The following is a 17828-nucleotide window of genomic DNA, read 5'->3' on the forward strand; positions in this document are numbered from 1 at the left end:
AATGGAACTACACACTATGCAGGTAGGTCATTGATTGAGGTAAGTCCAGCTGAAACTGTGAATGAAGACCCCATTGACTGGGGGTCTCTCCCTTCCAAACACGGTAAATATTTACTTATCAAAAAGACCCCGCGTCATTCAAAACATAATTAAATTTAGCAATTTGTTGTGCCTGATTGTTCGAATGTGTATGTGTAATTTGAATGAATCACAAAGCTGCTGATGTTTTGTTTATTTCCCTTTTCAATAAAACGCAGTATTCTCGTTAACAGTAACTTCAAAATCTGTTGAAGATCGCTCAAAAAGTTGTCAAGAGTACAGGTTACTGCAGGTTTTACTTTGTGTTCGCCTTTCGTATGTAAAGTATGGCAAGTTTGCAGAAAAGCATAACTAACTTCGGCTGTTAGAGTTTTAAAAGCATTTAATTCGAACACAGTGCGCGTTCATAATTTAAATTAACACTTATTTAAGCCCAACTCCCTTAACAGAAATTTTTAAATACCGTGCATATATTCTTACATCAAATATATTTAATAAAAATGAACTTAAATCGGTTTGTTAAATTTTTTAATTAAAAACAATGACATTTAAAAGTATAAAATTTAGCCTATTTTATCATAGTTTATTAAGGGTCAGTTTTTCAATGTCTCCTTAAATTTTATCAAAGAGATATTTTCAAATTTCACATTAAATTCTCAACATTTTCGTCAAAATATATCTGATAAAGTTTTCAAGCCCCCTAACTAGATATTTAAAAATCGGCCCTTATTCTTCAAAATAATGTGAAAAGTTGTGACATATTAGTTTTGGTAAATGTAAAAAAAAATACTAAAACGGGAAAGTACCGTATTTTAAATGCTTAGTCTCAGACTCGTAGTCAACGATAAATTATATATAATTATATATAATTATATTTTTTAATATTTTTTTAATTTGTTTATTTTAAATAAACTTAATGTCATTGCTGCAAGTAAAAGATACAAATTACTCAGCTTTTTGGTAGCTTTGATAACAAACGAAAGCACATCTCTAACGGTAAACTTCGGCAAGTTCTAAAGCTTTAACAGCTGCTCGCTCTCATTGCAAAAGCTCGCATCAATTGCGTACACAAACTTTGCAGACACTCTCTCATTCGATTCGCTCTCGCTTGCGCTCTTTTATTGATAAGCAGGAAAGTTTCTGCGCTGACTGCGCTGCTTCGAGGCAACAATAATACGCCGTGGTGGCCAAAGCTTGTTTTGCATTGCCGAAGTTGATCGTGCGCGCGCCTTTTGCTGAGTTTCAATAGCAATCAAACGATCGACAAAAGCGCAGGTTAGTTTAACTCAGCTGCTTCTGCAAGTGCGTGAGTAATATGTGTGTGTGCAAGTGTGTGTGTTTAATTAATTAGTAAACTTGTTTCATTAATAAAAATTGAGAAATGTCAACTCTCTTCACTTCACCTGCGCTGTACAAAGATTGATGTGTATAAAAACCCTTCAAGTGCAAAGACTGCTTCAGTTTTAGTTGAACAACTCGAATTGTGCCTCAAATTGCTGTTAAATATCCTGTGTCCTGTTAGGTAATTGCCGGTGTTGTAAATCCTGGTGTTTTTGTGTTTGTTTAAGTGCGCGTGTCAAATCTTGTGCAAATTTATTAACGTTAATAGCCAAAAATGTTGCTCCAATTTTTCCCTTTACAAACTTATCGTATATCTTTTTTGTCGGCCTCGGCCTTTGTCGGGGCCAAGCGCTATCTTCATAGCTACTTATGTACTTATTAGTGATTAAATTCCAATCTTTCTTGTTGTTGTTGCTGTTATTGGCGCTTGCTTGAATATCAAAATATGTACAATATAAAAATAATAAAAAATATATACATGTACAGACCTACCTAGCTAATCGATATACACGAAGTAACATTGCAATTTTTATTGTTGTTTAGCGACTACCGCATTATTAGTTCTTAATTATGTGCATTAATTAGCATTTAATGCACTTGGCAATCAAATGGCCTGCCATACACGTGGGAGACAGCGCATTGAATTATAAAGCATGTTATATAACAAACCATCTGTAATAAAGTACATTTTTATTATCTGATATTGAACCGAACTGAACCCAACTCAACTGAACTCAAATCAAATTGAATTTGGAGTTCAAAGATTTTGTGTTTAAGGTACTCGTTTAATATGCACAAAAGTACAAATGCATTGGCTGCTTTCGAAATGACATTCATTTAACACTTAACAAAAATTACAGAAACGGAAAAAAGCAAAAAATACAAAAAAATAAAGACAACAAAATTATACGGCTTTTAACCGCACTCTCCGTGCAATTGCCTTGAAACCAACGCGCCAGCAAGTTTTTATTTTTAAAACATGTCACTCTTGCTCTTTGGAAATATTCAAACACATTCACACACAGCTGATACTTTCCGATGTATATAGGCTGTTCCACTTTCCGTTGCACATAAATACATATATTACACATCAAATGTATGAATGTGTATAAATATTCTGTAGTAATTAGACAAATGTTCGTGCTAGTGCTTCAACATCTCTTATCAAAATTATTAAAAATACAAAAGGTCAGCAATTCTATAAATTTAAAATAAAAAAAAAAAAAAAATATATATATATATATATATATATATATATTCAAAGAAATATAAAATAAAAACTTGGCTGATAACTAATTCACTAACTTCTTATGGTTGATTGACAAGCGAATCATACGATTTAAAAGTATAATCTGGTCTGACTTCAGTTGTTCTTACATAATGGCATTCGTCTGGCATAGAGAAATGTTTTATTAATATTAGGTACACTCAAATTTTTATCATTTACATAACAATTGTGTCGTGTTTATCTCAACGCCAAATTAGAATAAACACTACAAAAATTGAATAAACTAAAAAATATAATTATTCGCCTTGAAGTCTGCACGAGCTGATAAAATTTGTCGGTTAGAAGCATAACTTCAATAACAAACCCAAAATATGGCAGTAATTTAACTAAGATTGCTTGACTAGCAAATACCCTGTTAGAGGAAGTCAAATTAGAGGAAGTCGAACAGTAAAATAAATATTTTATATTTTCTCATATAGAAAAAATTATTGTTTCTGGATTTTTGCCTCAGTTAATTGTTTGTTTATAATTCGAGTTAATTGTAAAATACGTCATAACCTTTTATAATTATAATTACTTCCCAGAATATTGTTGTAGAAAATCCCCAAATAGCGATAGCAACAAATAATTAAAATTAAGTTAGATATATGCAATAATTACAGGTAACAAGTTTAGTAAGCGAACCAAATAGTTTCATTCTATACCCTGTAATAGTTGTTTCACTTCAAGACGAATCTAGTATACCCTAAAGACAATTGTTCAATGGTTATTTATCTGCTCTCATCAGACACGTGTTAACGCGTATTGTTAGTAATACGAGTATGTCTATATTTTCGCCTATATTTGTAATTGTATTTACTCAAAAAATAAGCACTTGCTTTATTTGATTTGCCATTATACCTTAATAAAGATTTGATTCGGGTGGTAAGAAATTATATAAGAGAGTTTATTAACACGACCAGCGACACATGACGATGAGGATGACTCTGCAGACAGATTAGTCAATTTATTCACATCCCGAAGCTCACGCGGAGTCTGTTAATTAGTGCTAAACATTTTGATAAATCAATCTTAGTCAAGATGTACTACAAATAGAGATAGTCAAGTCTCGTGGCCAATTTCGATATTGTTTATTGTGAATAACTGTCAAATTTTGTTATCATATGATTGTCAAACTAGTTTCGGTTGGATGATTGCGTTAAAAACTAATAAATTGATGTATTTTGGTTGATCCGGTATCACAAATAACATTTCCATTGAAGCTAACTATTCACACGTGATGACCTGACAATTGATTACATATCTTTTACTTACACAGCTCTTAAAAACATTTTCTAATTACATTAAAAGTAAACTTTTTTAAATCAGTCATAATAAAGATCGTTTTAATGCATTGACCGCATTCCATAGAAGATTACGACAAATTTTGTCTTTGGTAATTTATCAGTAATTTTTACCAGTTCTTAATTTGGTTTTAATGAATTTTACTGCCCACACTATAGAGATTTGGATATAGATTTATGGCATTACCTGTCAGATGCCTGGCTTAGCAGTAACGGTTTATGGTCTTGTTGATTGCATACGAATTGATTAGAAATCAAAACAGAGCCATATACTTACTCGTAGTTTTATTATCGTATCTGTGTCATTTTTCGATATAATTTTGAACCTAGGGCAATACTCATACTAATGGGCTGTTTTTTCTAGTTAATGGGGGAGCACCACTTGCACTTGGAACTAAACAAACATAATTATAAAGTCGTTTGCTGCAATGACAGATCATAAAACAGAATAAATTCATTAGATTAAAGTGGTAGAGATAATAATTATCATAGCACCATAGTATTGTATCTATCATAATATATGAAAGTGCTGTAAATAACTATTTTCTAGGTTTTTTTGAGGAGGTGGAGGTGTGGACACACCTGATAAGGCATAACCTAGTTGTCTGCTCATTAGGTTAACTAAATTTTAGCAGTATTTTTAATGGATGACCGTCAGCTGCGTGTCCCGAGTCAACTGCCACATGACATGTTCCTGTCTGGAACACTCAAAAGTCTACATTTTTTTTTTGGGCATTATCAAAAACGTGTGTATATGTATGTAGTCATGGGCAAAGTTTAACAGCGGCTGCCATAAAAAGAATCTACAGTCACACTGAAGTAGCTGGTGCTGACGCTTTGTTGGCTTTATACTTGTTGCGTAATAAAACGACCACAGTTGGCACTGATAATGATAGTAGTATGCCGCTGATAAGCGTCTTATAAGGCAGAGCAGCAATTCTGATTGTATGATTAGTATACAGTAATTATATATTATATAGTATATATAGCCTGTTATATGTACATATATGTTATGCGGAAGTGGAAGGATTGCATTCAGCTGATCAATGTCGACGTCAGTCAATTGATCAGAAGATCAATAGAGCTTATCAACAAACCTACCTACGAGTAATAGTCACTGTCCGACCGTGCCAAGTAAATATAATGAGCTAAATTGGTTATCAACGCGACATGGAAACAAGATGCAGTCCCCCATCAAAATGCGACAAGCGTATCAAAAACAGATGCGCATCGATAGATAAACATCAAGTCAATAGGGTAGTGACAACACGTTGTCAGTGTGCACCCATCTATTATAGCAATAAAGCAAATATGTAGCACAATAATAAACAGTGTCAATATCTAGAATCCCGTGCATTGTCTGACTTATAGCTGTCAGACTTAACACCAAACCCCAATTAGGCCCCAAATTGAACAATTCGTCATACAAAATTATCAGACAATTATCTACGCCCCATTTGCAGACAGCACTCAGGCGTTAATCATTTTCCATTTTTTGTTATTTTTTTTTTTTATCAAACTATGAGTTTTGTCTACGATTTTAATTGTAAGCTACTCAAGGGTAATCTGTTCCTAAAAAGCCCTTAAGTAGCTCTCAATTAAATTTTAAATTAATCCCACTACCTGACGTAAAACGATTATGCTGAATGCCTTAGATCGATAGATAAGTGAATAACAAGTACCTTAAAACCTAATATGATTGAAATAGTAAAGGTTCTTATACTTACTTCAAAGTATCATTTGAAAAAGTCCATTTGATAAGTAAAAAATTTCGTACTTTACAATAATATTTTCCTGATCTAGGCTACTTTCCTTGGAAATATTATTATTCCCAAGTTGTACTACAGAAAACTAAATATTTTGGATCATAAATTACTTTCAGATAGCTACACCACTTTTATTAGCGGAATTGTTAACTGTAAGCACTTTAAGATTAGTTGAAGAAAAAGAACTACGCGATCGTTTTAAGCTTTTAGAAAGCTTTTTTGGCGTAGTCCTCTTAAAAAGTCTACAGAGAAGTCTACATAAAAGCTTCGAAAAGCTTTCATAATTGTTCAATTAACAAGCTAACACGCTCCACACCTTATCAGTGGCGGCCATCCATTCTGAATTTAAAATGAAACTTCCCCTGACTTTTTAATTAGCACAAGACAATAGCACGATCTGAGCAAATAAAAAACATAAAATAAATGTAGAAAAGAAATGTTTGTTTTAAAAATAGATCTAATCACTTAAATCTAACACTAATTGAATCGAATCGAATCATTTTGCATGCAGCAATTTCATGACAACCCTCTCGGCAACTGCGTGATCCTTCAAGGCAATTCAATTAGCAATTTGTTTAAGTTTTATAAAATTTAAGAATCGCACGATTTTTAATTTAAATAATTGATTTATTTTCATAACAAACTCGATGCATTCATATATATAAATAGTCTCCATTATCTTCGGATTTAAATCTATTGCACTCCAAGTACTCCAAGAAATATAAATAAATTGTTTTCAATATACATTTCCCACCAGATTTGGTTTTATTTGATAAATTAGGTGCGACAGTTATTAGGGCCCACCCTGCATATATACGAGGGACTTGACCAAGTTCTGTTTGAATCGGCTAAGCTCTACTTTAATTGGGTTTCCTTTTACCACAGTTTCAAAAAAGAGACGTGGCTCGTAGTAGGCGTGTTTGGCATTTTAAGGCCAAAATAAATGCATATAAATTGTTTCTCCATTTATTGTTATGTTTGCCAAAGCGTGTTAAATTGCCCATTGATCTCTTTCTCTATCCCACACACGTTTATGCTGCCGTCAATCAGCTAGCCAAATATTTAACTTGGCTATTTGCCAAAAGTTTCTCGTAAGACACATACACATAAAAGACAATTACAAATATTGTTATTAAACATTCATAAAAAACACGCTAAGCAGTTAAGCAAATGTTGGGAGAGATTAATGCAGGTAAATTTTATATGCAACGTGAGTTAAAAATGGCATAACTAACTAAAAGCTGAAATGCAAGTATTGCGCAATGTTTTTCAAGTGTAAACATACTTAAGATAAGATCAGGCACGTGCGAGCTATAATTTGATATACTTATTGATTTCGATTTGTTTTGATAATATTACCTACATAGGTGATTACGAGTAGATGGCCCAGTGCCATGAATGGGACTAAGATCAAAGAGGTTATCGCCACAACAGTCTTGTGCAATAAAAAGTATACACTTAAATATAAAACGAATTTAATTATAGAAATATTCATGCATATAAAATGTGTATACATATAAATATATATTTAGTTAACACATCTCTCTATCTTCATTGAGAATGTTCCATTCCATTTGCTCAATTAAATTGCATTGCGATTGAGACATTTAACGCGAATTGCGTGCAATTATGGTTGCACATTTGATAGACAAATGCCTCCTCAGTCAGAGTCAGAGTCAGAGTCTCAGATTGATATTTCGATCGAGTCTCGAATCGTTGCAGTGATTTATTGTTTACCCGCATTGCGTAGGGCATGAAACGCAATTTCAATTTGCAATTTGTTGCAATTGTCAATGTAATTGATAGGCATACAGTAAACACTTGCAATTGAGAGACCTTTGGAGTTTCAATTACATGTACGAGAGTTATAGTATTACTATTATGCCTTAAAGAGACTTGGCTGATCCATTCATATAGTCAAGCAAAGTATTACAAACAAATCTCAGCTGATAACAACGAACTCAACATATGTTGCTTTGGTTTATTTTTATTTCCTTTAAAAAATGTGAATGTCACAATATTTAAATGAGATTGTAAAACCTGGAAAATAAAGAGAGAGAGAGAGAGAGAGAGAGAGAAAGAGGGGATGGCAAAGAAACAACCGACAGATTGAGAGGCAGAGAGTGAAAGATCTTTTAAGACTCTCATAAATTCTGGAGATGTGACTGTTTTATGCTCCCTCGACCGACACTCAGTCAGACCTAGGGAGGATTTGCTAATTTCCATGTGAGCAATGACGCCTCGTTTATGTGGCTGTTTGCCTCTCTGGCGTCTCTCGCAGCTGAAAATGGGCTTTTGATTTACGCAAAAGATATATGCATAATATAGATATAAGTATAAATATTTGTCTATAGCACTCCAGCGCTCAGATTGACATTGACAGTGGAGCTGTCACCTAGTAAATTCTTCGCGCGCTCAACTATCATTTCCAAAAACCGTTGAACATTGCAACAAAATAAAGTTATATAAAATACATCTTTAGCACGATATTGTCCAAATGACTCGCGAATGTTTGAAACGGTAAATTCATGTCTATTTAAAAGTGCCATAAAAATTGTCATTAAATTTTTTGAAATATATTTGAAGATTTTTAAGACTAATTCTAAAAAGTTAAACAACCGAATTGACCTTCAAATGAGTACAAAAGTGAAAAGTGAAAAGTTTTTTAATTTTTCCAGCAGTATAAACGGAAATGATATCGTTTTGAAATTTAATTACAAATTTTTTGTTTAAAATAAAACGATTTTATTTTTTCAATCTTGATCTAAATAGTAATGACCTCTAAAAATATTATAAATAGAACGTGACGTTTTAATGAAAATGTATAATTTCAAATTCGCGATCTAATTATCAAATAATATTTATACACTTTAATTTAAATATATAAATATGGCTTAGCTGAAAATATGATCAACAGGGACGAAAATAGAGTTATGCCTTGCATCCACTAGTTTAAAATTGTACTGCAAACCTGTCAATAATGACAGCTTCTATTGATACAAAGCATTCACACCATGTTTACTGTTGCATTGACTATCTACTAAAGTAAAACACAGTGTACAGTGTACACTACAGATAGCTTAGTTGACATTAAAATTTACAACCCACTGAGATGAATTTTAATAGTAAGTTTGTCTTTTTTTGAGTTTTTGGGTAGTGGAATATGCTTACAGCTGTTTCCCATGCGGCAACTCAGTCACATTTTTTGAAAAATCGATGCTGTTTAGCAACAAAATCATGACAACAACATGATTATCATAAAAAGTTGTCTGGCAACCCTGAAACAACGAGAAGGCAAAGCAAAGCATAGCACACTTTTTTTTTGCAGCAGCTGGGCAAAAAGTCTACTGAAGCCCTTGAATTGAGTTGCACAGACTTTGAGTTGAAATGTTGCAGGAATAAAATAAAGAAATGCAGATAAAATCACAGAAACAACTACATTTTTGTGTGAGTGTATAAGTGTGATTGTGTATGTGTGTGTGCATGTGTGAGTGAAAGATCAACCTTAATTGAAAGGCTTTCGATTGGATGTCCCAGTGTTAATACCCGAGCATGATTGATTGATGGAGTTGATTGGTTTGTTGGCGCCAAGATGCGAATGATGCGTGTGAGGTTTGAAAGGTTAAACTTGAATGGTTTTATATATCAAACATCATTGTTTATCAACAAATCAAATTAGTTGTCTTTCAAATTTGCAATCATTTAGACTTATACTGTTCGATTTTCAGTTGCCTGAAGGTGTTCAAAATGAAGTCATCGACATTGGATAAAATCAGCTGTTTTCTCGCCGAGCTGCTTGGAACGGGAATCCTCGTGTTCCTCGGCTGCATGGGCTGCGCCGGCACCGACAACCATTTGCAGATTGTGCTCAACTTCGGATTCGCTGTTCTAATTGCCATTCAATGTTTTGGCTGTGTGTCGGGTGCTCATCTCAATCCCGCCGTCACCGTGGCAGCCTATATCTATGACATGGTCTCCTTGCCCATGGCTTTCATCTACTTTGTTGGCCAAATGTTGGGCGCATTTATTGGTTATGGTCTGCTCAAGGCGTTGCTTACGACGGATTTAATTAAGACGGGAGCTGGATTGTGTGTTACACTGCCCAAATATGTCACAACTCCTCAGGCCTTTGGCATTGAGTTTGTGGCCACTGCCATATTGGTCATCGTTTGCTGCGGTGTCTGGGATCCTCGCAATTCCAAGCATCACGACTCTGTGGCCATTCGTTTTGGCCTGGCCATTGCCTGCTTAGCCTGCTCAGCGGTAAGTTGAACCCTACGTGCGTATCTTTTGTACAGGTCAATAATATTATTTCCTTGCTTATAGGGTCCATATACCGGCGCCAGCATGAACCCAGCCAGATCCTTCGCCCCTGCGCTCTGGAACCAACACTTTGATAGCCACTGGATTTACTGGTTGGCACCGCTGAGCAGTGCTGCCGTTACAGCCATCGCCTACAAGGCAGTCTTCCGCCGGGAGGTGGTTGAGGCGCAGATCACATCTGACGAGAAAATCCGTCATTTGGAGGATGTGCAACTCACATAGACAATGCTACTTTGAGTGAGAAACATTAGGCAACTCCACACTTAAGCAAATGTAACTAGTTTTAAGCGTAGACCAACATGGACGAATTTTATATTCATGCTAATGTTGTTCACTATTATACACTTTCGATAAATAAAGAATAGATATTTTTTCTATCTCAATATATTTTCTTAAACGCTCGGTGTACATTAGGGTGCATCGATTTGGTAATTGGTAACCCAAATTCGTAATCTACGTAATCTATCAATTCTAAGATGTTTGTATCAAGAAACAATAGTTCTAGTCCCCGCATTTTGAGTATAACAATTTTGTGTTTTAAAATTATGTTGTAAGGACAATTAGTCGTTTGATTCTATGATATATTCTATATAATTTTGAAAGTCCTGGTCCTGTCAAGAGTTTTGAAACCAATCTTGTCAAGATCGGACCAATAACACTAAAGTTATGCTAATAATAGCATCATAACAATTTTGAAAAAATACATTTTTCAACTCAAAAAGCGGGGACTAGGAATTAACTTTAGAACTATGGGCTCTTGAGGAAATCATTTCAGAATTGACGTAAGATTACAAGTTTGGGCTAATCAATTTAATTTCTTTGGCCCAAACAAATGTTTACATATTTATCTAATAATTTTAAAATTATATCTTTGGCTATTATGAATTATTCGAATCAGATGTTGAACTATTTTCTACCCAGAGTTTGGGCTATTCAAAATAAAAAGCGTTAATCCTACCAAGCTCAAAATTAAATTAATTTTTATTTAAATATAATTTTTGGAAAAAATTTACGTGACTTAAACATTTTTTTAGAATTTAATGTTGAATTTAAAACCAACTTTAATCTGATTCTGTTATATTTTTTTTGTTATCAATAAACAATAATTATTTTGAATGTACAACTTTTGGGATACTGGAGTAATGGTAATTTTAATTCAGTTTAATTTATATTTGTCCCTTAAGCAGAATGTATACTCAAATAGTATTAGTTTTGGTAAAATGAAATGACACGAAAATGTTTTGAGTAGCAATGGGGGCTCAAAAATAAAATAAAAGAAGTTTTGGTTAAATAATCTCGTTCAATATAGTAGTAGTAGTAGTACCCATAGTTCCATTCGGCATAAAAGTTCTAAAAGTATGCTTTAAAAATTCCATAAAATTATTCCAAATATCTTGAGACTTGTATAGTAGGATTTTTTTTCAATCTAAAAGTACTAAGCTGCATACACTCCTGTGCATACAGTGGCCTCTTAAAGATTTGCTGACAGTATTTAATATTAATAATTATAACTAATATAATAGTATGCATGCTAATAGGGCGTTAGCAGCGACGCCTTAAAGTAGGCCAGCTTTGTGATGGCGTTTGTCATTATCATAAATCAAATGTACTTAGCGGCCATTGCGATAGCAGATAGTATTGGCCAAGCCAGGTGCCGCATTCGCAACAGTTTGACATCTTAATGAGATAAGATTACGCTTTAAACGCCGTGTGGCAATTTGGGTGAAGAGACACCAGGAATCAGAAATAATATTGCATATGGCTGGCAAGGCCCGGTCTGAAAGCGCCATGATTAATTAATTATTAATTTGAATGAGCTGGACTAAACGACCCAAAACAACCGCACAACATTGGCACGGCTATCTAGTCCAAAAAAATATCCCTATAATAATTAGCATTAAGGTGTTATAATTCATATTGATTGATTGCAGGCAATTTAGAATCGTTGCCTTGCGTTTCGGCGAACTGGGACTAGCCCAGTCACAGTCGAAGACAGTCACCTCAGTAGTCTTCTGACAACATGTCGCAACAGAAGCTAAGGTTAAGCAATTCAAGTTCCAGTTCCAGCTGGAGGTATTTGTATCTGAAACCGCCACACAGGCAACGAGTGGCCGCCTTTTTCGCTGAACTTGTGGGCACGGCCACGTTTATATTTATTGCCTGCATGGGCTGTGTGACCACGCCTCTATTTTTCAACTCACACTTCGAGCTGAGCCTTAACTTTGGCCTGGCCATAATGATTGCCATTCAAAGCTTTGGATCCATCTCTGGAGCGCATCTCAATCCGGCCATCACTCTGGCCGCCTTGATCTATGGCGCTCTCAGTTGGCCCATGTCCATAGCATATTTGGTGGCCCAAGTGGCAGGTGCTCTGATCGGATACGGATTGCTCAAGGCAGTGCTGCCCTTGAATGCCATCGTTGGTGTGGACACCCCGGCTGGTGTTTGTGTTACCGTGCTCAGCAGTGACATCTCAGTGCTTCAGGGTGTATTCATTGAATTGCTGATCACCTGCTTCCTAACAATGGTCGCCTGTGCCGTTTGGGATCCTCGGAATGCCAAACTAAAGGATTCAGTGCCAATTCGCTTCGGACTGACCGTCTCGTGTCTTAACTTGGCAGCGGTGCGTATGAGTGATAATTTATTGTATAATTTATTTATTGAATTGGTCATTATTATTTATTTTAAATACGGCAGGGTCTGTTCACTGGCTCCAGCATGAACCCAACACGTTCGCTGGGTCCCGCTGTGTGGAATAACTCCTGGGAGCACCACTGGATCTACTGGGTAGGACCTTTAGTGGGCGCCGCCCTCACTTCGATCGTCTACCGGTTGTTCTTCAAAGGCCAAAGCGAAGAAATTATTGAGCTACGTGACTCCAATGCCAAAATACAATTTATCAATAGGGTTTAAGTTCTATTAACATTTAGCTGTATTTGCAAATAGTGTTAATCTAATATTAAGTGCTTATTATATAGCAAAAAACTAAGATTTCATATCATGAATTCGCAGAAATCAGCCTGCTTATTTTTAATCAAAATAAATCATGGAAATTCATACTTCAACTATTCCCTACAATTTTGATAAGTTGATAAGGTTCTTTGAGTTATATTTAAAGTATTTGGAATCCTTTAAAAACGCAATTTAAGTATATATATATATATTTTATATTATATCAAAGCCTTTACCATGGCCACTGTAATTCATTGTCTAATAAATTAGCTAATCTTTGACATGCTGCCATTTCAAATAAAATTATTTACAGCCTATCAAACTAATTGCTTCAATTACTGATTAAATAGTTATTAATCCTAAGTGGAATCTGTCTCAAGCTTACATAATCAAACTGAGCTAAAAGACTGTATCTATGAAGTAATACAATCTACTCAAATAATATAAAGAGATTAGACGTATTTCATTTTTAATGCGGATTTTAATTTAGCTTAGCAACTGCAGATGGTTTTTTAAAAAGGGGAAAAGTGAAGAACCGATCAAATTTAAATTTAAAAAAAAAAATGTTCACGCCATCTGGTTCTAAAGGTTAAGCCGCACTTATTAAACCCATAGAGAGGTGTCAATCACACTGATATCGAAATCAACAAATAGATGGAAGATTGACAGTTCCCTTTGTGGTTTATATTTTCAATTTTCGCTGCATTGCTTAGTTTATTTTTGTTGACTAAAGTGATAGGGTCTTATCAGACAGAGAAATACTGTGTAAATGGTCTTTGTATTAATTTTTGAATTGAAATATACATATATATTTATATAGAAGAATTTGAAATATCCTGATAATATATCTCATCAGCTGTTATTAAAAGTGTATTTGGGAAAAGGATCTGTAAATTAAATTGATGGCTTAAATATTATGCAACAAAAACGACTTGATAACACTTATATTTGTCATTGACATGACAATCATTCATCAAATATTTGTTTCAGAAAGTCCTCGACTTGAACCATGAATGGGTTATCTTTTGCGGCTGCAGCTTACCGCTGTTGTAAATTTTGTTCATAATCGGTAGGCTGACTAAGTACAAGTAATTTTGCAATTAAAAAGAAATAACAATTTTAAAAAAACCAGCTAGAAAAAAATTATTCTCGGCAAGTCGAGAATTGATTACTCTACTATTTTGTAATATGGCAAGGCAAGTCTGAAATTGATTTTTATTCGATAAAAAAGATTATAAAAATGCATTTAAGGCAGATTCAAATTGGAGACAGAGAAACAATGGAGATTGAAGATTGAAATTATAATATAAACTGAGATCAAGTAACAATAGAAAACATAGTTTATTAATATACAGTCGACTCTCCGCTTATAAACATTTTTGGGAAACACACCGGATATTTGGAAGACGAGGTATAATAAATAAGTACGCATATAAGAATGTCAGCTGATTATTAGGTTTAGCGTTTGATAATTTGATAATTGATAATAAGCATTGTTTAAGATTAGTGGCAATTCAAAGTCGTCAGTCGTCAGTCTGCAATCGTTAGTCAGCAATCGTCAGTCGTTAGCTGAGTAGGTTTGCAAGTACCTGGCAATGGGTCGAGTGGCAAACTTAATCAAGCAGCGGCAACGACCGATCGGTCCGTTGCACTCTCTCTCCTGTCAATATCCGTCTCACAATTGAAGCTTAATTCAGTTGCGCGCTGTGCGTCCGTGTAGAACGTTGCTTGTCTCGTATTTAGATACATTATAAATACCAAATAATGGTTGAAGAAAGTCTTAACAGAAGGCAGGTGCATGCCTATAATTACCGGGTAGAAGGTCTAATCCTCTGTCGTCTTCTCTTTCAGCAATTCTGTGTCGAAGAAAATGCAATCAAAGAAAAAACTGCTGAACAGCGCATTCATCGTCTTTGGTGAGATGATTGCCACAGCCATGCTGATGTTCCTTGGCTGCATGGGATGTGTGAAGACTACCAGTTTCATCAACTCACACTTGCAGTGTGCAATAAACTTTGGATTTGTTGTGCTCATATGCATACAATGCTTCGGTTGTATATCCGGCGCACATCTCAATCCCGCCGTTACGTTGGCCAACTTTATATATGGAGGCATATCCCTGCCAATGGCTTTATTATACTTTGTTGCCCAAATGCTGGGCTCCTTCATTGGCTACGGACTGTTAAAGGCATCGTTGCCCGACAATGTTGTATGCAGCACGGAGACGCCAGCGGGAGTCTGCCTGACATTAGTGGCAAGCGGCATTCCAGTTTGGCGTGGCCTTCTCATTGAATTCCTTATCACATTCGTCCTAATCGCCATCTGTTGTGCTGTCTGGGATCCACGTAATGCCATGTTTCAGGACTCGACTTCCATACGCTTTGGACTCGCCATTGGATGTTTATCCTTAACAGCGGTGCCTATTTTCTCTCTTTACCCTTATATCTTCATCAACAACATCCATAATTTGAGCACTTTGCTTGACCTTCAATTGTTTCTCCTTGCACAGGGCCAGTTTACGGGCGCCAGCATGAATCCTGCACGTTCCTTCGGTCCAGCCGTATGGAACAATGCCTGGGAAAACCACTGGATCTACTGGGTGGGTCCATTGTTGGCGGCGGTGGTCACATCACTTATCTACAGATACGTTTTCCGACGAACATCTGAAGGGAGTGAAGAAACGTTGACACAGTAATCTAACCAGGATCACAATTCGTAATTTTTCATAAAGAAATTTGTTTATAACCGGGAAGCGAATTCAAAAAATTTCGGTTTTGTTTACTTTCTATCTACAGAAGTTCAAATATATCTTTGGATCTAATTTTTTACAAAATGGGCTTTATCATTTCTGATTTCCTAAGTATCTCTACTCGTTTATCCAAAAAAAAAAATTTTTTTGATGGAGTCATAATAAGATCCAGATTTTTTTTATAATCTATACGAATTCATAATTAAATGTACAAATAATATATAGTAAGTAAGAGCTTAACTGCAAGCGAACTTCATGTAAATAACTATACAAATATTTTAAATAAACAACAAGTACAATACACAAATAGAGCCCAAGTTTAATCAAATATGTGAATTGTGTGAGAATGGGTTTCGTAAATATAGAATCTCTTTATGTGTTTAGTATTTATAGGTATAAGTAAGTATTTTTTCCCCACATTAGCCACTTAAAAAGATAATTCATACTTTAATCGACATATTCCATATTCCATAATATAATAATTATCTGCCACACTTTTCAGCGATTATTAGCTGGCGTCATACATTTTTTTTGCAGAATCATGTAATATATTTTAGTATTACTGTTTTGAGTTCGCATTATTTGAAGTTTGGCAACTACGAATTTGGAGGAATCATTGAACATTCAACTGTTATCTTGTAGTTGGGGGTTACACTTACTGTCTGTTAACATAGATTATATTTAATTATTTTGTATAAGTTGAAAAGATAGCGAAGCACCCAAAAATAAATATGCGAGATAAGAGCAATGAGAATTTAAATTTATCAAGCACGTTTAGATGTTTATCGTATGCAAAGCTGCGCTCTGATCCACTCGGTAAATTGTTAGAAGATACCCCATTGCGTTAAATTAACCTGGCAGGAGGGAAACTAATTACTAATTAATTGACCAACTAAGTGAATAAATGCATCGTTTTGTATAATTTAAATCTATATTTTAACAGGTATCATTTTAATGGGGCTTATGGAGTTAGATACAGTTCAGTGGAAGGCCTTTCACAGTTTTCAAGCCGCAGGGGCCGATATCTTTGTGTGTAGGCAAACTGCCAGATATGAGGCACAATGATGGAAGCAACCAGTTGCCCGGTTAGCTGCATTAAAACCGATTCCGGGTTGCCCTTGTAGAGTGCTGGAATGAGCAACTTAGCTGGATTCATAGAGGCACCCGTCAACTGACCCTGTAATTTTTTACAGCCAATTATAGACATTAAATTGCATGAAAACTTAATACTTACTCCAATTAAATTGCATACAGTGACTAAGCAGCCTAAGCGTAGTGTAACCGAATCCAGGAAGCGTCCGCTTCTCACATCCCAAAGAGCACACCAGGCAAAGATCAGCACCGATGCGAGGAAACCTTCGATGCACACGATCTGCACATAGGACAGATCTTTCATAGGTTCCACAATGCAAACGCCTAGTTTGCTGGAATTTATCATGGTTTTAGGAACCATTTGAAGCAACAGAAAGTATCCAAATGCAGCACCTGCCAACTGACTGGCTAAATAGAAAACCATCATATGGGAACCTATATATCCCAATAAACAGCAAGCAATGGAGACACACGGATTGGCATGTGCTCCAGATATAAATCCAAAAATATGCATAACTGTAACTACGGCCAGTCCGTGGATCAGGCTTGTGAGCAGAATCCCGTGTTTCTCCTGCTCGTTTACTGTGCATTCCATACAGCTGATGATCATTAATATCGCTGTTGCCGAAAACTCACTGAGTCCACGCATAAGCGTACAATTGCTGGGTTTCATTTTCGGCGTGTCCGATTAGTGGATTAGTATGTGAACAGTGAAGTATGCGTGTTAAAGAAACGAAATGCTTTAGTGTACAAGTTTTATTTATAAATTTGAATTTGACAAATTTTTGTATGGTTTGTCTTTTTGAAATGATTTGGAATATTTCTCTTTTATCCCACTGTAAGGCCAAAAGTTTATTGCCCCGTTTCTCTGGCTTTATGCCTGGAAACAGGGGTAATTTTTCATATTTATGGTTTCCGTCAATTTCGAAAACATTGCATTCACTAAAGCACATCTTATCCGAGTGTCAATCCTGAAGCTTTAAGTTAAGCTTTTA

General features: G+C 35.2%; 4 protein-coding genes across 4 annotated transcripts; 3 read left to right on the forward strand and 1 right to left on the reverse strand.

Annotated features, from left to right (window-relative positions):
- Positions 1-1231: 1231 nt before the first annotated feature.
- Positions 1232-10423, forward strand: LOC117783588 (aquaporin AQPcic). Its single transcript, XM_034621044.1, has 3 exons — positions 1232-1314; positions 9446-9980; positions 10044-10423. The coding sequence occupies exons 2-3, from the start codon at positions 9465-9467 to the stop codon at positions 10260-10262; spliced, it is 735 nt and encodes a 244-aa protein (XP_034476935.1). The 5' UTR covers positions 1232-1314; positions 9446-9464; the 3' UTR covers positions 10263-10423.
- A 1625-nt stretch (positions 10424-12048) lies between these two features.
- On the forward strand, positions 12049-13108 carry LOC117784501 (aquaporin). Its single transcript, XM_034622252.1, has 2 exons — positions 12049-12663; positions 12738-13108. Exons 1-2 carry the CDS (start codon positions 12061-12063, stop codon positions 12951-12953), a joined length of 819 nt encoding a protein of 272 aa, XP_034478143.1. The 5' UTR covers positions 12049-12060; the 3' UTR covers positions 12954-13108.
- A 1439-nt stretch (positions 13109-14547) lies between these two features.
- LOC117785136 (aquaporin) lies at positions 14548-15824 on the forward strand. The gene is made up of 3 exons (XM_034623038.1): positions 14548-14782; positions 14844-15408; positions 15502-15824. Exons 1-3 carry the CDS (start codon positions 14757-14759, stop codon positions 15685-15687), a joined length of 777 nt encoding a protein of 258 aa, XP_034478929.1. The 5' UTR covers positions 14548-14756; the 3' UTR covers positions 15688-15824.
- An 828-nt stretch (positions 15825-16652) lies between these two features.
- LOC117784175 (aquaporin-2) lies at positions 16653-17567 on the reverse strand. The gene is made up of 2 exons (XM_034621836.1): positions 16976-17567; positions 16653-16918 (listed from the first exon to the last, which is right to left on the reverse strand). Exons 1-2 carry the CDS (start codon positions 17504-17506, stop codon positions 16703-16705), a joined length of 747 nt encoding a protein of 248 aa, XP_034477727.1. The 5' UTR covers positions 17507-17567; the 3' UTR covers positions 16653-16702.
- Between the last annotated feature and the right edge of the window lie 261 nt (positions 17568-17828).

Source organism: Drosophila innubila, assembly GCF_004354385.1.
Source record: "Drosophila innubila isolate TH190305 chromosome 2R unlocalized genomic scaffold, UK_Dinn_1.0 1_C_2R, whole genome shotgun sequence".
NCBI lineage: Eukaryota > Metazoa > Arthropoda > Insecta > Diptera > Drosophilidae > Drosophila > Drosophila innubila.